We start from the raw sequence: 25,683 nt of genomic DNA, 5'->3' as shown, positions 1-25,683 counted from the left end.
CAGTGATGTCCTTGCTGTTACTACTCAAATCACCCACGAATTTCCCCAAAGACTGCACTAGCTGTCAAATAAAAGAGAGTGAAATTGACCTGAGAGAAAATGAAATGGCCATTTTACTTGGAGGACCAGATTGGGTCTCCTGAGGAAAGGAATCCAGTTTATCTAATGAAGATGTTGTGCCATCAAGGCACTGAGTCTGTCTGGTTTCCTGAGGGTTAAAAGATTAGGGCTGGGATCACCACAGCATTAATCAATACTGCTTTTCCGTCTCTTCTAATTGCCATAGGCTGGAGATCATCGGTCCCTTGGCCCTGCTAATGTAATGTATTGATCTCAGGTAAGTAAGATTGAGCATCAAATGAGGCAAGAAATATCTGTCTCAATTGTTAATGAGGTTGCTGTGCTTATTAGCCACCACTGGGTGGAGCCAGCGAGCTGAAGTTTCAGTTGGCATTAGGTGAAGCACCAGTCCGCTCTGAAGTCACATTGGTCCAACTACTACCTGCTAGTGTGTGCTGGTGGTGAGTGGGAAATCTTTAGCCTAGATTTGGCATTACAGAAAAATTGATTGGACAGCACTGATGTGGCTCGTTTTGGAATGATTTAAGTATAGAATTAGACATGACACAGGTGCAAGGCCCTAGGTGTCAGTGGTCACCACCTGTCTATTGTAGCAGAATTGTGTGTGAGACCCAGGCCACATCTAGCATCACTGCAGTTGGGTTTTTAGAGAATGCCTAAAGTGGCCGGGCATGGTGATGCATGCCTGTAATCCCAGCACTTTGGGAGGCTGAGGCAGGCGGATCACCTGACGTTGGGAGTTCAAGACCAGCCTGGCCAACATGGTGAAACCCCGTCTCTACAAAAGTACAAAAATTAGCTGGGTGTGGTGGTGCATGCCTTTAATCCCAGCTACTCCAGAGACTGAGGCAGGAGAATCGCTTGAACCCAGGAGGCAGACTGCAGTGAGCCAAGATCGTGCCACTGCACTCCAGCCTGGGTGACAGCGAGACTCCGTCTCAAAAAAAAAAAAGTCCAAAGTCATACCCAATGAGATCATTAGCGGCAGGTAGAGCCAAGGCATCTGCATCTATAGAGAAGGGAGCAGAGAGGAGAAAGCTCTGAAGCAACCGGCACAGCCTTCCATTCCCTCTGCTGAGGAGAGCCAGGGAAGAAGGTGGTCAGTAAGAACCCAACTGCTAAGACTTGGTCTGGGCGGGTTCCCTCTAGGTGGACCGTCAACAGTATTCAGGACCATTTCCACCGTACTGCCCCACATGCAGGTCTTCGCACACAGAAGGGATCTATTTCATAAACATGCTAACTAGAGGTGTAACTGTTTCATTACCCTGGGAGGCTCAAAGAGTTGGTGGTTAACGATTTACCAGAACACCACTAGCTGGGGCTAGATGTAAGGATCACTGAACCCAACAGCCAAGCACCCTAAATGATGAGAACAACGAAACATCCTTGACTTTTCTGAGCTGTTAGCAGAAGAGTGGGAGAAGAGGTGTATCAAGTGGCTCGGGTCCCTTTACCAGGTCACTGCTCATTCCCACCCTGCTCGGAGGGAAAGCCAGAAGGAACTGTAGGACAGCCCAGCAGTACCTGTGACTCATTCAGCTAAAACAGAATTGAGCAAGTTTAGCTAATCCCTTTCCCACATTTAACACCTGAAATGTGGACTAATTAAAACACCCGTCATTTTCGAAATGGGAAAATGTATTGTGAATCACCTCGATAGGCAGGATCCATGACTGCTGTGTGTGCACAGTAGGGATTCATCATTCCCAAAGAACTGGGCTTCATCAGTGGGACATGGTGGGGCTTCTCTGATGGAGCAGAAGTTTAGAAAGCACTGTAGAATGCATATTCTTGCCGTGAAGTGCTGGTGACATTCCTCATTTAGGTGATCCCAGACAGGACAGTTGAGTTTTACTTGTTTTAACTGACTGCTGTCTAACCACAGCAAGTAAAGAAATCTAATTTTATCACCTACAGGCTGAAATACCTTTGGCCTTCTAACCACTCCCCAGGGGAAGAAAGCCCTTAGTCAGCTGGATGGCAGTTTATCTATTATTTCAGTATTATTAATACTGAAAACACCAAACATAAATAGCCTAATGTAATACTTGTTGCTGGGTAGCACAGGGATTATATCAGACCTTCACAACCCCTATGACTAATAGTCTTATTTGTGAAAGACAAACTGGCCAGAAACACACACACCCAAGACAAACAAATGGTTAAGGCTTAAACCCTTAATTATGCTTCCTAGCAAAATGGTGGCTAATAAAAGCCATATGTGCTAGAAGAGTGGCTGCCTCACAGATTGCGGCTGCCTCACAGATTGCTGCAGCCTCTGCAGGCCCAAGAGGGGGATGTCAGAAGCAGCCAAATCTTTCTGATTGCCAGTCTGTTTCTCCAAGAAGCTTCATTATATCCAGAAAGATCTTACTGGGGAGTATATCCATCCCATCTCATAAGGTACTTTGTTTCCAGAGTGCTGATCCTACTGGTGGATCATTCAGAAAGTTAATCAGGTGCTCCTAAAATGGTTTTTGGAACTTCCAAGTTCTTACTCAGAATTCCAAGCCATAGGAGACAGAGGTATCTAAGGTGCCAAGCTGACTCCACTGTGCAAAAAATTTCCTCTCTTAAGGGACGTACACAAACTAAAAAAACAACATGATGGGGGGTGGGCTTTACACAAAGTTGAGTGGAGTGACAATGGTACAGAGGAAATGGGACTTTGCAATTATATTTTTTAAGTGGTCTGAACTTGGTCTCACTACCCACATCACCTGGAATGGTTACCAGGCCTCAAAGGACTGCCCCACGGGCTAAACGGCTGATCCACTCTGAAGCCAGACAGTCTGATCTGGGAGGTCCTTTACAGATGCCACTGTTGAGGGCCGGAAGCTGAAGAGAGTGAGCTTCATCCTCAAGTAGTCCTTATGCTCCTTTTGAACTAGCCTTGCTGTTCTGGGCCGTCACTTGTGATTTGGCCTGGAGTGTCTAGGCGTAAAAAACATAAGGACTGTAGGCATTAGTCACAGACGTGTAAGTTCTTAAGGAGTGAATGCCATTTTTGTTTTCTTAATCAAAATAGTGACCACAAAGTCAAATCTGAGATTATAATTTACCTTGGTAATAAAAGATAAAGGAGATTTACAAAAAACAAGGTCCGTGTGTGCCTTGGGATGCTTTTCTGGGCTTACCCCATCTGTGTCTTCGTAGATTCTCTGTCCTACCAGCCATGTCTTTGGTCCACAGGAGCCACTTCCCACTTCAACTCTCCCACAACCTCCCCACTGTTTACTCTCTTCATGCCCTGTGCTCTTGCCCCAAATCCCTTCACCCAATTGGGAAAACTGGATGATAGATAAGTAATTTCTTATTTACGTGCATTTCTCTGGAAATTAAAGTTGCTTTCCAGCTAGTATTTCCTCACATCAGAAGCCTGGGTAAAATAACACATGGAAACTATTTCCACCTGGCACTTAAGAAAAAAAGGGTCTGCCTATATTGTAACTGACTTCTACACTTAGCATGTTTTAGTCTGACCCACAATTGTATTTTTTTTTTTTTTTTTTTTTGGATAGTTGAAGTAAAAAACATAGTGGTTATAAGATGACTAAAGTTCAGCCTACAATTTCCTGTTTGGACAACAGGAAGAATTGTGCAGTGTTTTGCAACAGGACTAATTCTAGATTCTCACTGCCCTTAAAGATAACTAGAGGGAAAGGGTCTTCTCTTTTCTTTTTCATTTATTAAAGATACTTACAGCTTCTTTAGAAGAAGTGATGGATCCTTTAGGTAATGAAATAGGTGTTGATCGTGTTTCGGGTGATGATGTAACCGGTGGTGGCTGTATAAAGTCTTCATCCTTAAACATCAGAACTGAGAGTTGGGTTACTGATTTAAAAGAAAATGTGTATTAGTCTACAGTCCACTACCTTGACTACCAGGAACTTGTCACAACTACCTCATATCCTGGCACAGGATTCAAAAGGCAAAATCTGGAACCTAATTACATATAGCCAAATATTAAGCTTCCTCTTAGAAACAGATCAAACAGTACAATAAATATTCCTTATTAAGAAACATTATTGTATTGAATTTCAATTTCATTAAGGGGATTAAAACAGGAGAAATTGACCCATTGCTATTTTCATTTTTTAATCTAATTAACCAAATGGAAAGTAACTGTCTAACCTTAGTTCCCTTCAGTTGAGGTGCAAGATCCACCACATTCTCTTTAGATTCAGTGAAAGTAGGTAATTCCATAAGAATATCAGTCTTTGGAGCCTGGGGAGATAAACATTTTATATATCATAAGCTTTCTGCTCTTCCTAAAACCCAGAAACTTTTACAGTAGTCAATGCCTTTTTTTTTTTTTTTAGCACTATTTGCTTTCCACTAAATCCCTAACTTCCTCCTGTAGCTACACCCTTTATGAGTAACATACGAAATATGCCCGACATAGCAACTTAGTATTATTTCTCTTTGAGTTTTGAGTACTTTATATATAAAAGTTGCACTCTGATAGATTCTAGCATTTAAAATAATCATTAGCAATCCACTGATGGTACTGGTCCTGCCGTCGGCCTCAAAAAAAAAAAAGCCATTTCTCAATTATTTTTTTTTTTTTTTTTTTTTTTTTTTTGGAGATGGAGTCTCGCTCTGTTACCAAGGCTGGAGTGCAGTGGCTCGATCTCGGCTCACTGCAACCTCCACCTCACGGGTTCAAGCAATTCTCCCTGCCTCAGCCTCCTGAGTAGCTGGGATTACAGGCGTCTACTACCATGCCCACCTACTAATTTTTGTATTTTTAGTACAGACGGTGTTTCGCCATGTTGGCCAAGCTGGTCTTGAACTCTTGACCTCAGGTGATCCGCCCGCCTCAGCCTCCCAAAGTGCTGGATTACAGGCATGAGCCACCGCACCTGGCCTCAGTTATTTTCTAATAGCATTGATGTAACTTGGTCTATGTTACATCTTTTTCATTTTTAGTATCTAATAATAAATGATGAAATTGCCTGATTTACTAAAATGGTAAGCTCCTGTAATGCAAGGAAGATGGGGAGAGGAGTGGTATTAAAATAGATAACGATAAGAATGGGGGTGGTGATAGAATAGCTAGCTAACCTATCTTTAGGAATTAGATTTGAAAAATAAATATATCACTGTGCTTTGGAAGTAATTTGTGTACTTTGGAGGGATAAGGCTACATACATCCAAAATTAACAGTATATTTGATGTCTATTCTTCACAGAACCTAGCATGCTACTTGTTCTCATTTTGTATATATACATGGAGAAGAGAAGTTTAAAAACATGGGTGGGAAAAAGCCAATAAATCACTTAGGAGCTTATCATTTTGTCCTTAATTCCGTTCTCACCCACTCCAGAAAGCAACATCTCGATAAAGAGCTTATGGCCCTCTAGAATAATTCTGAGAACCCAAATTTAGCTGAGACAGTGAGCTCCTCCAAGATTTCCTTGCCATCTAAGCAATCTAAGAATGACGATTAACTTTGGTCTGGCTCACATGAGCGGATCCAAGAGTTGGATAGAATAAGAACCCACTAGCCTGCCTTTTAGAACATGGTCTATACTCTGAAACTGCTCCTAGTCTCCCTAGAGTTTTTCCTGGACAAATCCCAAAACCAGATTACTCCAGAAATATGAAAAGGGAAAGCAAGATGGTGTTTCCTGAAGTTGGGTTTTCATACTGGACTTCAAATAATTTTCCTTGGCTTGTCCAAGGAGTCAACAGCATAATTAGGATGTAAAACGACTGGCCCTCACTTAGCACTTGGACTAATCCCCTAAACCACAGTGTAGCATATTCCACAAGAGTCTTTGCTTTCTTACTCATGCCGGATTCTGAGTCAGACAGGAAGCCACCAGCTAGAGAAGCGGGAGGCCCTTTCTGATGGGCCCAGAGTAAGATGCTGTAGTGACTGGACCAATCCTATGCTCTTCCCTACAACACCAGGAAGAAAAATGACTAAGGAAATGAGTTGAAGGACATTCTAGATTGCCATTCAGTGCTTAAAAACTAAAAGGAATCTGGACAAATGAAATAGAACAGGAACCATTCAGTCTAAAAGGAGAAAGCAGAAACCCCCACACCCACACACACGAGTCTGCTAATGAAGATAAGGAAAAGGAATAAACTGCTCCTATTAGTAAAATTCTCAATCAAGCTGGGCTCAAAGGCAGTAGCAGCCTTAAGGCTGGAGGTAGTCCGAGTGGCTTCAGTTTTCTGTTTGTTTTGTTTTGTTTTGTTTGAGACAGAGTCTCATTCTGTTGCCCAGGCCTGAGTGCAATGGCGTGGTCTCGTCTCACCGCACCTCCATGTCCCAGGTTCAAGCAATTCTGCCTCAGCCTCCCAAGTAGCTGGGGTTACAGGCGCCCACCACCACGCCCAGCTAATTTTTGTATGTTTAGTAGAGACGGGATTTCACCAGGTTGGTCAGGCTGGTTTCAAACTCCTGACCTCAGGTGATCCACCTACCTCTGCCTCCCAAAGTGCTGGGATTACAGGCGTGAGCTACTGTGCCTGGCCTTCCTTCGTTTTGTTTGTGGTTGGTTGGTTGGTTGGTTTTTTAAGGAATTTTTAAAACACATAAAGCCAGTTGGGCCAAATTCTAAAAGGCCAAAAGAAATGTATGCTCTAACTGCAAGAGTACACCAAGTGTTTGTGGAGAGGCCTCAGTTGGATGGACGTCGAGGGTTTCCATTAACCCAGGTACTCACTTCCCCACTGAGTGGTATCTCAATCGGCTTGGGCTTCACATCTATCAGGTAGAAGGTGCGGGACAGGAGCAAAAGGGAAGGAGGGACGTTCTCCTTCAGGTGGAGGTCCTGCCACTGGAGAACGGGAGGGGAACAACACGTGAGAATCACAGAACGCCAGAGCCAGAGTGATCCGCGGTCATCTACCCTCCCTCGCTGACAGCTTCCCACCGCCCCCGCCCCTTCCGCCAAGTCGCTCAGGTGATGATGAGTCACGGCAGAACACGGACAGGAGCCCACTCCTGGCTTCTGCACTGAGGGGGTACCCTGCAGCCTCCCTCACTATGGTGGAATCACTCTCAGAGAGGGAGAATTCAATTAAACTCTCAACCCAACTGTGGATCAAAGTAGTCAAGTATCTTCTCTTGGACAAAGTGTAGATAATGTGAAAGAATAAATCACAGCCTGGGTAACACAGGGCGACTGTCTCTACAAAAAAATTTTCCAATTATCTGGGTATAGTGGTACATGCCTGTGGTCCCAGCTAGGAAGGCTGAGGTGGGAGGATCGCTTGAGCCCAGGAGTTTGAGGCTGCAATGGCCTGTGTTAGTGCCACTGCACTCCAGCCTGGGCAACAGAGTGAGATCCTGTCTTCTTAAGATCAGTAATATATGCACAAAAGATAAAATTCAAAAGGTACCATGAAAAGTATTCACCAAGCTCGTGCAGTGACAGTGTCATAGCCAACGTGCAAGAAATACATGATTTTAAGGATCTTTCTCTACAATGTGCTGTCTTCCCACACGTGAGAGGAAAAAGTGACCTAACATGCTTTCCAAGCCACACCATGGCTGGCATCCTAAGATCATCTGTGCATTCTTCATGGCATTTTTTACAATGATGAGAATGAAATGTAATAGGAGTTACTCCTTTGTTTTAAAGCATTGATGCTCTTAAAGTACAAATATGCTATCTAAGGAAAAATATTAAACATGGGTTACCACAGTGTGTGTTGGTTTGGGGCACTAATTGAAAAGCAGCCCCAGGTGGGCCACCAGGCAAAGTGGGGACCTCCAGACAGATTCACACAGATGACAAGCCTTGAACTGAAATTTTTGCCAGGACCCTTTACACTACGTGGAGTAGGTCAAAATTCTAAGGTGGCCCCAAGACACCTTGTCCCTGCAGTACCCACACCCTCTCCTAGTTATTCAACAGTATTCTGGCTGCTGTGTGAAGGGATTCTACAGGTGTAACTGAGGACCCAAGTCGGTTGACCTTAAGATAGGGAGATTCTTTGGATGGGCCTCACCAATCACATGAGACCTTAAATCTGGGGCTAGAGGTCAAACACAGGGGAAATTGGAGATTTCAAGCATGAGGAAGCTCTGGCATATGAGAAGTTCTCTGATGCTGGCTTTGCAGATGAAGGAGGCCAAGAGGCAAGGAACACAGGTGGCCACTAGATGCTGAGAGTAGCCCGGGGCTCACGGCCAGCTGGGAAACAAAGACCTCAGTCCGACAGCTGCAAGGAACGAAGTTCAGCCAACAAACTGAATGAACTTGGAAGCAGGTCGTTTCCCACAGCCTCCAAAGGAACACAGCCTGCACTTCTCACCTACCAACTGTGAGCTAATATACCAGTATTGTCCACTAAGTTCATGGTCATTTCTTAGGCAGCAATAGAAAACTGATAGAGATCCCAATCAAAGTGAAAAATCAACCTAGTCCTTCAGCATCCCACTGCTCAATGAAATAAGGCAAATTAGGTAAGATGGTTCACTTGCAAAGGAGAAATCACATAGGAGGTCTGCATATTGTAGGAGAGAGTTCTAGGGAAGAGGACCCCGGAGGGGCGCTGCTACTTGCCTCCGTGAGCTGTTGTCGCAGTTGTTCCTCGGTGAGACCCAGTGATCTCATCCCTCGGGCCCTACAGGCAGCCTGTAGTTCTGATACACTCAATGCTCTCACCCCTTCCTTGGCAATTATCTGAAAGAAATGTAAGGGATGGAGTTGGAGCTTTTGATTCCAATTTTACGTAATCCCTAAATTCCAGCAAATCAGTGGAAACAGAGGCTTGGACACTTTGTCCCCTGCACTGGCTGCTACTGCAAAGGCAACGTAGGGAGGTGAGGTGGCAGTTGAAATAATGGGAATCTTGCCAACAGGTATTAGCAATTAGCAATATCAGGGATATTTATACAACTCCTCCCCAACATTCTGTCATCAGAGTAATTATTTCCCCTCTTGATCTGCATTTTGTCTGGTTGTGACATATCTACTTTTCAATGGCAGATTTATGGTTCATTAGAAAAAAGTAGTTCACTTGAAAAGCTCACAATGTACCATTTGTTGCATGTCCCTGTAGTGTTCTCCCCTGCTGTCCCCCCAACACCCCCAGAAATGGCCCTAACACACTGGTCCACAAAACTCCCTCAGTAAATAACAGTTTCTGCTTGGCGTAACCCAAAACTATGGTATTTCTGGGACCAGTGTTGTTTATTCCAAAGCTCTAGGAGCAACAACTGAAATCTAAATGGGGCCAAAGGGATCATGCTTTCTCAGTTCTGGGAAACCTGCTCCCCCAGGCGGAATGCTTATAAAGCAGCTGATTCTGAGTCAAGAAACATTCCTTCCATTTTTTTAAAAAGCCTAATTAGTAGTTATAGTCCAAGGGTGCCTTTCTTCTACAAGGTGTTGAGGCTCTGCTTTTCCTCCCAGCATTATGCTTTGCATACCAAGCCAACTACCCCTTCTTGGCAGGCCAATGCGCCCGGCAGACTATTGACTTTGGCACCAGCTTCCTTGTATGAGAGCAGAAGTGTGGGAGCAGAGCTTTGTCAGGAATCTACTGAGCTGCTATTTCCTTCCCAGCAGGTCCTAACTGCTTTAGATGAGTCCCAGCTAAGACATCCAAATTACTAACTGCTTATGATGGCCTTCTCAAGAAATGGGTAAGGGGATGACAACTCCTCAGATGAGTAATCAAGGTTCAGGTTGTCATGGTAATGGTTGTTTAAACCCCTCATTTTGTCAGAACCCAACATGACCAGACCCAACAGAAAATACTGCACTTCTACCCAGGCATGGTGGCTCACACCTGTCATCCCAACACTTTGGGAGGCTGAGGCGGGCGGATCACTTGAGGTCAGGAGTTTGAGACCAGCCTGGCCAACATGGTGAAGCTCTGTCTCTACTAAAAATACAAAAATTAGCCAGGTGTGGTGATGCGTGCCTGTAATCCCAGCTACTTGGGAGGCTGAGGTGTGAGAATCACTTGAACCCAGGAGGTGGAGGTTGCAATGAGCCAAGATTGTGCCACTGCAGCCTGGGTGACAGAGCAAGACTTCGTCTCAAAAACAAAAACAAAAAATACTGCACACTTCATCCCATAGGCACCCTAAGGTATGTCCCAAAACCTTGCTAATTCCCTAGAGCTATGGTTAAGCTCTTACTTCATCATCTGCTTTTATAGACTTTAGTTTCATCAGGAGCTGAAAGCGGAGCAGGTTGTTGGTTCCAAACGTCTGCAATTCCAGCAGTTTGCAAAGGGCAACCAGCTGAGGGCGATCTAAGTGTTCCAGGGCCAGCTGGTCCTCAAATAGTTTGGAGAAGCGAACTATCTCCTTTGTGCTGGGCTTGTGGCCTGTCTGGACCTATGCAGTGGGACAAAGAGGCCAATTAAAATGTGTTTTCTACTTAATTTAACTTTCCCAATAGGCTATTTGAAAAAGACATCAAAGCATTTATGGGACTCTGTCTGACATCTGGAAATAGGCCTCGTGGTATAAAGAAAAGATATCCATCTGAAGTCAAACTACATCAGCTGAAAAATCAGGAGTTCGGAAGTTTGACTCTAAATCTACTGTTCTTTCCAAGAAGTTATCAATGTCTTCAACATGTTGATTACTTTAAGACAGGCTTTTCTGCAAACTACTATCAATGTTTATAATATTGTATGTTCATAATTTAGATATTTGCAATTCCAAAGATGGTGAACAATTTGGGAAATCCATGATGACATGCGTTTTTCATAGAACACCCAGCCCCGAAGTTGTTTGGCATTACGTAAAAGATAGACACCTGCTTAACGTAGGATGAGAGCTGTGTAGAGGCATCGCCCATCTTGGCTCTGTTCCTCCTTGCCATTTCTGTCATGGTTTCTTGAAGAAATTTTGCTAGTTCCAACTTTACAGCCATTTTCTTTTTCTGTTTTTCTTCCTTAATGGTAGAAGAATAAAAGTTACTCAATCCTTCATGATTGCAAATTGGTAGATAAAGATGGGAGAAAAATAACTGTCTCCTTGTTATTGCTCATCCCTACATCATGTAATAACATGATTCTCAGGCATAGCTGAATGGGTTTGTGAGACCAGAGCAAGTAAAAAGCAGCCTCTATTTGGAACTTGTCTCCTTACTTTTTGTTTCTCACTAATACAATAATCATAAGCATTTGATAGATCCAAAATGTTCCCCCAATGGGAGGCTTTATCATTATTTAGCACAAGATACTATCTCTCTCTCTCTCTGAGATCAAGTCCCACTCTGTTGCCCAGGCTGGGGTGCAGTGGCACGATCTCGGCTCACCGCAACCTCCATGTCCCAGACTCAAGTGATTCTCCTGCCTCAGCCTCCTGAATAGCTGGGATTACAGGTGCATGCCACCACACCTGGATAATTTTTTTTTTTTTTTGAGATGGAGTTTCGCTCTGTCACCCAGGCTGGAGTGCAGAGGTACCATCTTGACCCACTGCAACCTCTGTCTCCTGGGTTCAAGCTATTCTCCTTCCTCAGCCTCTCAAATAGCTGGGATTACAGGCACACGCCACCACACCTGGCTGATTTTTGTATTTTTAGTAGAGTAGGGGTTTTCACCATGTTGGCCAGGCTGGTCTTGAACTCCTGACCTCAAGAGATCTGCCATCTCTGCCTCCCAAAATGCTGGGATTACAGGCTTGAGCCACAGCGCCCAGACAAGAATGAGGTACGATCTCTTAACCTGGTGCAAACTATCCAGTCTGCCAGTTGAGCTAACTCCTTGTTTGAGTGACCCTGGGTTTTTCTTTACAAACAAAGAAAACTAGGAAATGGACTCTACCTAATGTGGCTTACAGTTTAACTAGAAAACAGACATAAGTAATTACAATACAGTGAGTTAAGTGCTCTAACAGACATGAACACAGCACTACACAGAAGAAAAGTAAATGGACACTGTGTTGGCTGGTGTTTCTTAATCCTTGTTAATCATCGGAAATGTAGTATGGTAGCATTTTCAAAATAACCACAGTCAGGACTCAGGGTGGTAAAGAAGAACAGGAATCTATGTATATTTTTAAGTTGCCTAGGAGATTCTAATGATCAGCCAATCATAAGAATCACTGATTTTTAGATAGATCTTAAAAGATAAAGCCAAAAAAAAAAAAAAATAACACAATAGCATGATCAGAACCCACTTAGTGGCTGGATGAGGTGGCTCACACCTGTAATCCCAGCACTTTAGGAGGCCGAGGCAGCTGGATCACCTGAGATCAGGAGTTTGGGACCAGCCTGGCCTGTCACGGTGAAACCCTGTCTCTACTAAAAATACAAAAATTAGCCGGGCCTGGTGGCGCATGCCTGTAATTCCAGCTACTCAGGAGGCTGAGGCAGAAGAATTGCTTGAACCTGGGGGGAGGATGCAGTAAGCCGAGATCACGCTACTGCACTCCAGCCTGGGCAACAGCACGAGACTCTGTCTCAAAAAAAAAAAAAAAAAAAAAAAAACCCACTTCGTCATCCATTTCATTCATCCATATCCTTCCATCCATCCATCCGTCCATTTATTTATTGCACATCTACCATATTAGGTACATTTATTGCACATCTACCATATTAGGTACTGGGGATAAAATGAGCAACAACAGGTAAGATTTCCTGCCCTCATGGAACTTTTAGTGTAGTGGGAGAGACAAACTTTAGTGACTAACGATAATCCCATAATTCCTCACATTAATATAGAAGCATAATGGGTAAGTGCTATGAAAGAGAAATACATGGTACTGTGATCTGATGTAAACGGAAAGCTCCTCTCTCCATGGAACAAAGCAAACAAGAATTTTCTGAGACTGTGGCCATGATGTAGACTTATTTGTATGTTTCAGGGAATGAGTGGTGTTCAGGAAAGAGGTAACATTTAGATAAATCACTTCCTCTATTCCCCCCATCTTCCTGAATTCACTAATACTTTCCTTGGAATGTTACGGCATTAATTCTAGATGCTGATTATTTTAAATGTAAGCAAATTAAACCATTGCCAGGCAGTCAAATATTGTAATTTGATTTATCCTGTGAAGGTATCCCGAATTTGTCTTCAAGTCTTTTTTTTTTTTTTTTTTTTTTTTTTTTTTTAAGACAAAAATCTTACTCTGTCGCCCAGGCTGGAATGCAGTAGCACAATCTTGGCTCTTGGCAACCTCTGCTTCCCGGGTTTAAGTGATTCTTCTGCCTCAGCCTCTGAAGTAGCTGGGACTAAAGGCATGTGCCACCATGCCAGGCTAATTTTTGTATTTTTAGTAGAGACACGGTTTCACCATGTTGGCCAGGCTCGTACCGAGCTCCTGACCTCAAGTGACCCATCCACCTCGGCCTCCCAAAGTGCTGGGATTACAGGCATTAGCCACCACGCCCGGCCTTCAAGTCTTTATTCCTACTGTCAATTTCATAATGTATTCTCTGTCATCTCTCTCTTGGGCTAGCATTCCAGCTGGTTTCCCTTCCTTGGCTCTATCCTCTGCTGCCCCTCCTGCCAGCAAAATTATTCCTCCAAAACATAGATCTAATCATGTCATCCACCCAGCTACCCTGCTTCAAACGTTCCCTTTCCATTATTCACCATGGTCAAAGGGAAAGCCTAAATTCCTTAAGCTGGTGGATGCCTTCCAACCTGACCCCAACACATCACTTTGTCTGTTTCCTCTCATTGATGCCCTGGAACTGCCTACTTCAACCACAAATAACCAGTGGTCTCTGATTACATCATACTCTCTTATGCCACTGAGCCATGTTAAATGCTATTCCTTTTATCCAGAATACCTTTCCCAGACCATAGTAAAATGCCACTTACTCTTTAAGTCTCAGTTCCAAAGTTACCTTTTCTGTGAAAAATTTCCCAATCTTACTGATTTAAAAGTTGCCCTTAAAATTAGCTGGGCGTGGTGGCAGGCGCCTGTAATCTCAGCTACTCAGGAGGCTGAGGCAGGAGAATTGCTTGAATCTAGGAGGCGGAGGTTGCAGTGAGCCAAGATTGTGCCACTGCACTCCAGTCCGGGTGATGGTGCGAGACTCCGCCTCAAAAAAAAAAAAAAGTTGCACTTTTTGTCCTCTCGTAATGTTTTGTTCACACTTTCTTACCATATGCTGTCTACGCTGTCTAGTAGAGTGGCACAGAAGGGGGAGAAGGAAGGAGCTGCCTCTGTTTTCTCGCCTGCAGAGTGACTGCCACACTCAATGAAGGCTCCCTCTTCTCAGAGGCTGCTGAACTGTCTGTTGGGCTGATTAAATCATACCTACTGTTCCACTAGTCACCGCGGTAACAGTGGATTTTTGTTTTCTTTATTCTTTTTTTTTAAAACAGGATCTCACTCTTGCCCAGGCTGGAGTGCAGTGGCCTGATCTCAGTTCACTGCAGTCTCAACCTCCTGGGCTCAAGCAATCCTCCCGCCTCAGCCTCCCAAGTAGCTGGGAATTCAGGTGCATGCTACCATACTTGGCTAATTTGTTTAAATTTTTTTTTTTAGAGACAGGGGTCTCACTATATTGCTCAGGCTGGTCTTGAACTCCTGGGCTTAAACAATCCTCCCACCTCGGCCTCCCAAAATGCTGGGATTACAGAGATGAGCCACTGTATCCAGCCTGTTCTCTTTATTCTTTTGACAGTTAAATCAACTTAGAATTTAGTGGAGAAGAGAAAATCTTTTCAACAAATGGTCCTGGAAAAGCTAGATATCCACATACAAAAAAGAGAGAAATGAATCTATATACTGACACTACAGTTTTCATAAAAATTAACTCGGCCTGGCACAGTGGCTCACGTCTGTTATCCCAGTACTTTGGGAGGCCGAGGTGGGCGGATCACCTGAGGTCAGGAGTTTGAGACCAGCCTGGCCAACATGGCAAAATCCTGGCTCTACTAAAAATACAAAAATTAGCTGGGTGTAGTGGCACATGCCTGTAATCCCAGCTACTTGGGAGGCTGAAGCAGGAGAATCGCTTGAACCTGAGAGGTGCAGGTTGCAGGGAGCCGAGATCGCACCATTGCACTCCAGCCTGGGCGACAGAGCAAGGCTCCATCTCAAAAAAATAAATAAATATTAAATAAAAAAATAAAATGGATCACAGACATAAATCTAAGACACAAAACTATAAAACTTCTAGAATAAAATAGGAGAAAAATGTAGGTGACCTTCAGTTTGGCAATAAGTTATTGGCTACAACACTAAAAACATGATTCATGAAAGAAAAAACTGATAAGCTGGATGTCATTAATGTTGAACGCATTTGCTCTGTGAAAGACATGGTTAAGGAATGAAAAGATAAGCCACAGAGTAGAAGAAAACATTTGCAAAATATATATCTGATAAAGGACTTTTACCCAAAATATACAAAGAACTCAAAATAATAATCAGAAAACAAAAAAACCCAATTAAAAAGTCAACCAAAGGGCTGGATGCAGTGGCTCACGCCTGTAATCCCAACACTTTGGGAGGCTGAGGTGTGTGGATCACCGGAAGTCAGCAGATCGAGACCAGCCTAGCCAATATGGTGAAACCCTGTCTCTACTAAAAATACAAAAATTAGCCAGGTGCGGTGGTGGACACCTCTAATTCCAGCTACTCGGGAGGCTGAGGCAGGAGAATCACTTGAACCCAGGAAGCAGAGGTTGCAGTGAGCTGAGATTGCACCACTGCACTCCAGCCTGGGTCACAGAGCCAGACTCCTTCTCAAAAAAAAAAAAAAGTCGACCAAAGATCTAAACAGACACCTCCCCAGAGAAGATACACAAATGGTAAATAAGCACAGGAAAGATACTCGACAGCAGGAGACTGCAAATTAAAACAGTGAGATACCACTACACACCTGCTTCGTGGCTAATGTCTAGAGTACTGACAACATCAAATGCTGGTACTCTCATTTGTTTGGTGAGAATATAGAACAATACAGCCACTTCGGAAGACAGTTTAGCAATTTCTTAAAAGCTAAACATAGTCTTACCATAGGATCCACCAATTACTCTCCTAGGCATTTACCCCAATGAGTTGAAAGCTTACATCTACACAAAAACCTGTACATAAGTGTTTATAGCAGTTTTATTCATAATTGCCAAAAACTGGAAGCAATCGAGGTGTCCTTTCATAGGAGAATGGATAAACAAGCTGTGGTACAGCCATACAATGGACTATCATTCAGTGATAAAAAGAATTGAGCCATGAAAAGAACCTGAAATGCATATTGCTAGGTGAAAGAAGCCAATCTAAAATGGCTACACACTGTATGATCCCAAAAATATGACATTCTGGAAAAGGCAAAACTACAGAGACAGTAGAAAGATCAGTGGCTGCCATGGGTTGGGGGAAGACAAGAGAGGGACAAATAGGTGGAGCACGGGGACTTTTTTTTTTTTTTTGAGACAGGGTCTCCCTCTGTCACCCAGTGCCTCTGGAGTGCAGTGGCACTATCATAGGTCATTGCAGCCTTGACCTCCTGGGCTCAAGTGATCCTCTTGCTTCAGCCCTCCGAGGAGCTGGGACCACAGGCATGAGCTACCATGCCCAACTAATTTTTGCATTTTTTGTAGAAATAGGGTCTCACTATGATGCCCAGGTTGGTCTCAAACTCCTGGGCTCAGGCGATCCACCTGCCTCAACCTCCCAAAGTGCTAGAATTACAGACATAAGCTACTGTGCCTGGCCCACAGGGGCTTTTTAGAGCAGTGAAACTATTCTGTATGATACTGTGATGGTGGATACATGAAGTTATGCATTTGCAAAACCCACAGAAATGCTTTAACATAAAGAGTGGACCCTAAAGTATGAGCTTTAATAATAACATGTCAATATTGGTTTTTTTAATCATTACAAATATAGCACACTAATGCAAGATATTAATTACAGGAGAAATTGGGATGGAGTGGGGTGGGGAGAAGTAGTACTTTCTGCCCAAGTTTTCTGTAAACCTAAAAACTCCTCTAATAAAGTTTATTAAATTTTATTAAAGTTAAAAAATCCTACATACCTTTTTGGATTCACTTTCAAAAGTTGATGGCAACATCTCTGGGAAGAGTTTCAGAAACACTGGTAATAAGAATTCCATGAAGGGTACAATTATGAACACCATAAATGGAACCAGGCGGAAGAAATCAACACAAGTTCTCAACAGCTATAGAATTAAATGCATATGCAATATTCATTATTTTAGGGCATGCCAAAAACAAAAATCAAAATCAAAACCAAAAAAACCCTGTCTTGGTTTATTTTCTTTCTTTCAAGAGATAGTGTCTCACTATGTTGCCCAGTCTGGCCTCAAACTCCTGGGCTCACACAATCCTTCCACCTCAGCCTCCCAAGGAGCTGGGATTACAGGCATATGTGCCATGCTCAGCTTGGTTCTTAAAGTGTTAAAAACCCAAGACAGGTTTTCTGCAGCTGTTTATAAAATGAAAAGGCAGGGTTTTCCTGTTTACCATAGCTCTGAAGTAATTTTTAGGGGCTATCTTGAAGGAAATCTATAACAATAAAAATATTATTGGCATCTCCTAGACTTCATCTATGTTAGAGGGTCCATACTTTAATAGCATCGTATTACTTAAAATTGTTTTTTTTGTTTGTTTTATTGAGACGGCATCTCACTCCAGGCTGGAGTGCAGTGGCACGACGTCGGCTCACTGCAACCTCCGCCTCCCAAGTTCAAGCCATTCTCCTGCCTCAGCCTCCTGGGTAGCTGGGACTACAGGCATGTGCCACCATGCCCGGCTAATTTTTGTATTTTTTTTAGTAGACAAGGGTTTCATCGTGTTGGCCAGTCTGGTCTCGAACTCCTGACCTCAAGTGATCCGCCCGCCTCGGCCTCCCAAAGTGCTGGGATTACAGGTGTAAGCCATTGTGCCCAGCCAAATTTGAGTTTTAAAAATGCATATGCTTAATATATTAACAACAGTTGAAACATGAAGCCTCTCAACTTCTTGGAAAGATTAAAAAACACAATTATAACTATTCTACAAACAGGCACATGTGCCCCTGAACCTAAAATAAAAGTGTTTTTAAAAACTGTTATACAGGAAAATATGTAACAAATTTCAGAATACTGACTAAAGTTGTACAGTAAGTCAGTTGCAGACTGGTTCTCACCAGCAGTTATTATTCCTACTCTAGGATTTTTAAGATGAAGTTTATGTTGAATTTAAATAGTTGAGTTCCCAAATAGTTCATTTTAATTTCACATTTTCTTTCTCAAATATGATTCTTGCCTACCCTTCGTCTCTCTCGTCTGGTCAGGACCTGTCCATGCAACAGCCTCCAAACCATTCTGGCAGCAACTTTGGCGTCAATCCAAAGTAAGTAGAATCCATTGTAATAATATTTTAGTTCATCCATGATTTTTTGTCTATAAGATTGTTTGCCTTCTTTAATCTTCGTGCCAGTTTCTTTTGTGGCCTGAGGGCTTGTCACCTGTGGATGTTTTGTGGCTTGCTCCAGCTGAGGTTTGCCAGGAACTTCTTGCAGCCAGCAAGTGGATGTGTGTAGCTTTTGTATTAGTCTAGTTCCTGGGTGAAGTACTGTATTGCCTGGCTGACTAGGATCCGAGTACTTCTTGCTCTCATAGTTCTTCATACATGTCTTATTTAAATGGGAATCTGGCAAGTGAAGAAATGCACATGATGGGGAATAAGAGCAGGTAGGATGGACAAAATGGCTAGGGAATCTGGAATAAAAAGCAACATCCTCTGAGTTAAGTACATACTATTACAAAGTACACACTATCATAAAGCACATATTATTAAAGAAATAGATAGTACATCTGGTCAAAATAAAACAGCTTTTTTTTTTTTTCCATTCCCATTGCCCAGGCTGGAGTGCAGTGGCGCAATCTCGGCTCACTACAACCTACGCCACCTGGGCTCAAGCGATTCTCCTGCCTCAGCCTTCTGAGTAGCTAGGATTACAGGCACGGGCCACCATGCCCAGCTAATTTTTGTATTTTTAGTAGAGACGGAGTTTCACCACATTGGCCAGGATAATCTCAAACTCCTGACCTCAAGTGATCTGCCTGCCTTGGCCTCCCTAAGTACTGGAATTACAGGTGTGAGTCACCATGCCTGGCCAAGGAATATTGTTTCAAAGAAACATTTGATGGTCACTATAGGAATTAACCAGTCACATAATACTGCCTTGCCTATGCAGTGTCTTTGAACCCCTCAAATGAGAGGAACTTAAAGCTGAAATACCCTTCACCTAAATTCTTCCAGAACATTAGGGCTGGCTGCGGTGGCTCATGCCTGTAATCCCAGCACTTTGCGAGGCCGAGGCAGGTGGATCACCTGAGGTCAGGAGTTCAAGAGCAGCCTGGCCAACATGGTGAAACCCTGTCTCTACTAAAAATACAAAAATTAGCCGGGTGTGGTGTCATGCACCTGTAATCCCAGCTACTAGGGAGGCTGAGGCAGGAGAATCGCTTGAACCCAGGAGGTGAAGGTTGAAGTGAGACAAGACTATGCCACTGCACTCCAGCCTGGGCAACAGAACAAGACACCATCTCAAAAAAAAAAAAAATATTAGAATTGGGCACCCCAATTAAGGGTCTCTACCTTCTGGTATTGCAACAGCCCACAGTTTGCAGTTAAACTACCATATCAGATTGTTTGAAAATAAAAATATGGGCCAGGCACGGTGGCTCATGCCTGTAATCCCAGCACTTTGGGAGGCCGAGGCGGGCGGATCACGAGGTCAAGAGATCGAGACCATCCTGGCCAACATGGTGAAACCCCGTCTCTACTAAAAATACAAAAATTAGCTGGGCGTGGTGGCGCATGCCTGTAGTCCCAGCTACTTGGGAGGCTGAGGCAGGAGAATCACTTAAACCTGGGAGGCAGAGGTTGCAATAAGCCAAGATCATGCCACTGCACTCCAGCCTGGCGACAAAGCGAGACTCCGTCTAAAAAAAAAAAAAAACTAAAATAAAATAAAATAAAAATATGACAGATACAGGCAAAGAAAGTTACTAGCAAAGAGATGGCTTTTTCCATTCTTTCAGGTTTTTTTTTTTTTTTTTTTTTTGAGACAGGCACAGTCTCACTCTGTCACCCAGGCTGGAGTACAGTGGCATGATCACGGCTCACTGCAGCCATGACCTCCCAGGCTCATGTGGAAGAAATCAACACAAGTTCTCAACAGCTATAGAATTAAATGCATATGCAATATTCATTATTTTAGAACATGCCAAAAACAAAACCAAAAACAAAAGCAAAAAAAATTTGTCGCCGGGCACGCTGGCTCATGCCTGTAATCCCAGCACTTTGGGAGGCTGAGGAAGGTGGATCACGAGGTCAAGAGATCAAGACCATCCTGGCCAATATGGTGGAACCCCATCTCTACTAAAAATACAAAAATTAGCTGGGCGTGGTGGAGTGCACCTGTAGTCCCAGCTACTCAGGAGGCTGAGGCAGGAGAATTGCTTGAAACCCGGGAGGCAGAGGCTGCAGTGAGCCGAGATTGCACCACTGTACTCCAGCCTGGTGACAGAGCGAGACTCTGTCTCACAAAAAAACAAAAACAAAAAACAAAAAACAAAAATAAACAAAAAATTTGTCTTGGCCAGGCGCGGTGGCTCACGCCTGTAATCCCAGCACTTTGGGAGGCCGAGGCGGGCGGATCACCTGAGGTTGGGAGTTTGAAACCAGCCTGACCAATATGGAGAAACTCTGTCTCTACTAAAAATACAAAATTAGCTGGGCATGGTGGTGCATGCTTGTAATCCCAGCTACTCGGGAGGCTGAGGCAGGAGGAGCACTTGAACCTGGGAGGCGGAGGTTGCGGTGAGTCGAGATCGTGCCATTGCACTCCAGCCTGGGCAACAAGAGTGAACTCCGTCTCAAAAAAAAAAAAAAAAATTTGTCTTGGTTCTTTCTTTTTTTTTGAGACAGAGTCTCACTCTGTTGCCCAGGCTGGAGTGCAGTGGCACGATCTTGACTCACTGCAACTCCGCCTCCTGGGTTCAAACGATTCTGCTGCCTCAGCCTCCCGAGTATCTGGGAATACAGGTACCCGCCACCACACCTGGCTAATCTTTATATTTTTAGTAGAGACAGGGTTTCACCATGTTGGCCAGGCTGGTCTCGAACTCCTGACCTCAAATGATCTGCCTGCCTTGGCCTCCCAAAGTGCTGGCATTACAGGTGTGAGCCACCACACCCGGCTCTTTTTGGTTTTTTTCTGTTTAAGAGACAGAGTCTTGCTATGTTGCCCAGGCTGGCCTCAAACCCCTGGGCTCAAGCAATCCTCCTACCTCAGACTCCCAAGGAGCTGAGATTACAGGCACATGCACCATGCCTGGCTTGGTTCTTAAGGTGTTAAAAACCCAGGCTGGAGTAGAGTGGTGTGATCACAGCTCACTGCAGTCTCGACCTCCCAGGCTTAGCATCCTGAGTAGCTAGGACTATAGGCCCACACCACCATGCCCAGCTAGTTTAAAAAATTTTTATAGAGATGAGGTCTCGCTATGTTATCCAGGCTATTCTGTTTTTTGTTTTTTTTTTTTTGAGACGGAGTCTCGCTCTGTTGCCCAGACTGGAGTGCAGTGGTGCGATCTCGGCTTATTGCAACCTCCGCCTCCTAGGTTCAAGCGATTCTCCTGCTTTAGCCTCCTGAGTAGCTGGGACTACAGGTGCATGCCACCACGTCCAGCTAATTTTTGTATTTTTAGTAAAGACGGGGTTTCACCACGCTGGCCAGGATGGTCTCGATCTCTTGACCTTGTGATCTGCCCGCCTCGGCCTCCCAAAGTGTTGGGATTACAGGTGTGAGCCACAGTGCCTGGCCCCAGGCTGTTCTTGAACTCCTGGGCTCAAGCTATATTCCTGCCTAGGCTTCCAAAAGTGCTGAGATTATAGGTGTGAGCCACTGCAGCCAACCTCAGACTATTTTTGAAGCATGCCAAGATAAAACACACTTTGAATGGCCAAAAGGGGAAAAGTAAGTGCTCAGTGAATAGTCTTTATTCTCAGTGAATAAATAAACGGTGGCCGGGCATGGTGGCTCATGCCTGTAATCCCAGCAGTTTGGAAGGCTGAGGTGGGAGGATCACTTGAGGTCAGGAGTTCAAGATCAGCCTGGCCAACATGGAGAAACCTCTGTCTCTATAAAAATACAAAAAAATTAGCTGGGCATGGTGGCGCATGCCTGTAATCCCAGCTACTCGGGAGGCTGAGACAGGAGAATCACTTGAACCCAGGAGGCAGAGGTTACAATGAGCCAAGATTGTGCCATTGCACTCCTGGGCAATAGGGCGAGATTTCATCTCAAATAAATAAATAAATAAATAATGGTAACAGACCCTAATGGGACACAAATATGCCCTAAGACTGGCTGTTCATCAGCCATTTTACTCGCTTTACATCTAAGGACCTCACGTGATGTTCATCAATTACAGAGATGTCACTCTAAAACCATTACATCTTCTGGCTGGGCACGGTGGCTCACGCCTGTAATCCCAGCACTTTGGGAAGGCTGGCTGGCGGATTACCTGAGGTCAGGAGTTCAAGACCAGCCTGGCCAACATGGCAAAACCCCATCTGTACTAAAAATACAAAAATTAGTGGGACATGGCCGCACATGACTGTAATCCCAGCTACTTGTGAGGCAGAGGCAGGAAAATCTCTTGAACCTGGGAGGTGGAGGTTGCAGTAAGCCAAGATATCATGCTACTGCACTCCAGCCTGGGCAACAGAGTGATACTCCATCCCAAAAAAGAAAACAAAAACAAACAAACAAAAAAACTACATCTTTTTTTTTTTTTTTTTTTTGAGACGGATTTTTACTCTTGTTACCCAAGCTGGAGTGCAGTGGCCCAGTCTTGGCTCACTGCAACCTCTGCCTCCCAGGTTCAAGCGATTCTCCTGTCTCAGCCTCCCAAGTAGCTGGGATTATAGGTACCCGCCACCACACCAGCTAATTTTTATAGTTTTAGTAGAGATGGGGTTTTACCATGTTGGTCAGGCTGGTCTTGAACTCCTGACCTCAGGCAATCCGCTCACCTTGGCCTCCCAAAGTGCTGGGATTACAGGTGTGAGCCACTGCACCCAGCCTCCAAGAAACTTTTAATTGTGTACTAAGCCAATCCTTTCCATCTAGAAGGATGAATTTCAGGCCAGGCAAGGTGACTCACACCTGTAATCCCAGCACTTTGGGAGCCCGAGACAGGAGGATCACCTGAGGTCAGGAGTTCCAGACCAGCCTGGCCAACATGATGAAACCTCATCTCTACTAAAAATACAAAGATTAGCCGGAGGTGGTGGCAAACACCTGTAACCCCAGCTACTTGGAAAGCTAAGGCAGGAGAGTAGCTTGAACCCGGGAGGCAGAGGTTGCAGTGAGCCGAGACTGCGCCATTGAACTCCAGCCTGGGCGACAGAGTGCGACTCTATCTCAAAAAAAAAAAAAAAAAAAAAAAAAGAAGAAGAATTAAGTTCATATTGGGGGGTAACAGAAGAAGAAGAATTAAGTTCATATTGGGGGGTAACTCCAATGCTTACCTTGTTCGAGCAATAGCCAAAACTGAATTATAACTGTAGAAGGCCATATTTATTTTTGTCTCAAGTAGTTAACATAGGGACCTAGGCAAAAGGAGTAAGTAAACAATTTAGTAGTTTAAAAACACATCAATTAAAAGATATCAGGATTTTAGTGTTTTTAACTATTGCAAAGGTAGAACATTTGCATAGTTAAGATACAAAATCTCTTTCAAGCTCATTTCCAACAATCAGATATTTTCGTAGCTCCTGACTTGAGAACGGTACTTTGAGATTCCAACAAATGGTAATGATCTCTAAGATGGTGATGCTCATGAAGATGGTACAGTCTTCAGAGACATTTTGATTTCTGGTCAATAGTATCTAGTAATGCAACTTCAATGATTGCTAAGTACTTAAAAGTAGAGCAATACATATCTATCTGTAGCCTTAAAATATAGGTAGAAAGTGAATATCCTGAATTTCTTTTCAGTTAGCATTGTTCTATATTTAGGCAAGCTGTACCAAACCCTGAAGATTGGAAGTACCCACTAATCTAATTTATGTAGCAGTGGATGAAGGTAGACATGGAACCTACTAATCGCTCAAGTGGAGGTAAAACTGTTTCCCTTGCTAGTGATTCTCCAGAGCCCAAACTGGGCTTTGAACCTGTAGATAACCTTCACCAAAACCCTTCTCCATCCAGGGGCGCTTTTCTGCTAAGGGCCGCGAGGAACGGCAGAAGAGCTGGCATCTCCCAATGGCAGCTTTGCTCTCTTGTGGTTGGGAAAGGAGTTCCAGGGGCTCTCCTAAATAGAAACCTCAGCCACAGAGCTGACATTTTGAACAGGGGCTCGAAACCTCTGGACCCACACTAACGGTGGGTGGCATTTCGCGGGCGGGAGACGACACCTGAGGCGGCGGTTAATCCGCTGGGGCCCGGGCGCTCCCGGGCGGCGGACACCACTCGCACTCGCATTGGCGCCGCCTCACGCCCGCTGCTCCCGGGCTCCCTCGGCTTTGCCCATCACCACACGGGAGCAAAACGAGCCCTCGGCTTCCTCGCCCGGCGGCTTTGGCGCGCCTGATGTGTGCGCGGCCTGCATGCGGCGGGGTCTGGGGGATATGCTTTGGTTTTCTGGTGCGGGGGTGGGACAGGCAACGACGACCCTCGTGGATGATCGGGGTTGTTGGAAATGAAGCCGAAGAGAAAGAAGCAGGGTCTGGGACGGAAAGAAGGACGGAGCGCGCTGTGCGGGGGAGGAGAGGCCGAGCTTCAGAGTTCGTGCTGTGCTGGGGACGGGCGGGGATGAGGTCGTGGGCGGAGGAGAGCGCGGTGGGAACTGGAAGCTGTCAGAAGCCTGGATCCGGCGCTGATGAGAGGAGCAGGATGCGGACGGAGCGGGCTCCGGAGGAAAAAAAGGCAGCGCGGCCCACCAGGTCGCGGCCTGAGGGCTGGGCCTGCTCACCCCTACCTCCTCGGCCGGGATCCGCGGAACGGCCGCCTAGGTCCTCCCAGCTCCTTCCCGGGACCCCCAAGCTAGAAGGGCCCGAAGCCAAGTCTCTACGGCTCCGCCTCTTTCCTCGCCTCTGACGTCACTCTGAGTGACGACATCACCAACCAATAAGCTCTCAAGTTCTGGGGAGGGCGGGCGTCCTTCACCTTAGCAGCCCAGGAAGCCGCAAAGTCGCGTTTCCATCGCTGAAGTGACTTCTTTGTGGGGCTTGGTTTAAGGCGCGTTGGTGCTGGAGGGCCCGAAGGTGACGTTTTTCTGCCAGTCCACACCCTGCAGGCAGTGGCTAACGCCCGAGGAAACCCGTGATTGAAGACTGGATTAAACAGGCTCTTACCCTACTGAGAGCATAATATGTCTGATAGTCGCCATGGTAACCATCTCGGAGTCACGAATGACATCACTTTGATGTATTCTCCCTCGGCCCCTGCAACTCCGGAACTGCCTGAGGGGCGCGGAGAGGACTTGATGGTGTCGCAGAAAGGGCGGGAATGGGAAGGAGCGCATTCCTCTCCCTTCCTCTCTAGAGGCTGGAATACTGTGAAATCTTCATATGGAAATCTGTATTCTACTAAAAATATTTGCGTTCTCAATGTTCCCTTAACAAGTGTTGTTTGTGATTAATAGTTTGTGTAGAAATCTCAACATATAAAATGTATGTTATAGT

The 25,683-nt window shown here is 44.7% G+C and overlaps 1 protein-coding gene across 6 annotated transcripts; it reads right to left on the bottom strand.

Moving 5' to 3' along the window:
• Window positions 1-1,709: 1,709 nt before the first annotated feature.
• On the bottom strand, window positions 1,710-25,220 carry LETM2 (leucine zipper and EF-hand containing transmembrane protein 2). Of its 6 annotated transcripts, none has more exons than XM_003269591.3 (11): window positions 24,978-25,105; window positions 23,527-23,607; window positions 18,251-18,701; window positions 17,016-17,074; window positions 10,830-10,967; window positions 10,202-10,402; window positions 8,616-8,735; window positions 6,768-6,881; window positions 4,219-4,311; window positions 3,788-3,889; window positions 1,710-3,018 (listed from the first exon to the last, which is right to left on the bottom strand). In XM_003269591.3, the coding sequence occupies exons 4-11, from the start codon at window positions 17,049-17,051 to the stop codon at window positions 2,956-2,958; spliced, it is 867 nt and encodes a 288-aa protein (XP_003269639.1). In that variant the 5' UTR covers window positions 17,052-17,074; window positions 18,251-18,701; window positions 23,527-23,607; window positions 24,978-25,105; the 3' UTR covers window positions 1,710-2,955. The 6 variants fall into 6 exon arrangements, with proteins under 6 accessions (XP_003269639.1, XP_003269637.1, XP_030673004.1 ...); XM_003269589.2 differs by having other exon boundaries at window positions 17,016-17,159; window positions 18,251-18,633; XM_030817144.1 differs by having other exon boundaries at window positions 18,251-18,633; window positions 24,978-25,070.
• Between the last annotated feature and the right edge of the window lie 463 nt (window positions 25,221-25,683).

The sequence above is a fragment of the Nomascus leucogenys genome, chromosome 8, assembly GCF_006542625.1.
Source record: "Nomascus leucogenys isolate Asia chromosome 8, Asia_NLE_v1, whole genome shotgun sequence".
Classification (NCBI taxonomy): domain Eukaryota; kingdom Metazoa; phylum Chordata; class Mammalia; order Primates; family Hylobatidae; genus Nomascus; species Nomascus leucogenys.
This window is presented reverse-complemented; position numbering and strand designations above follow the sequence as displayed.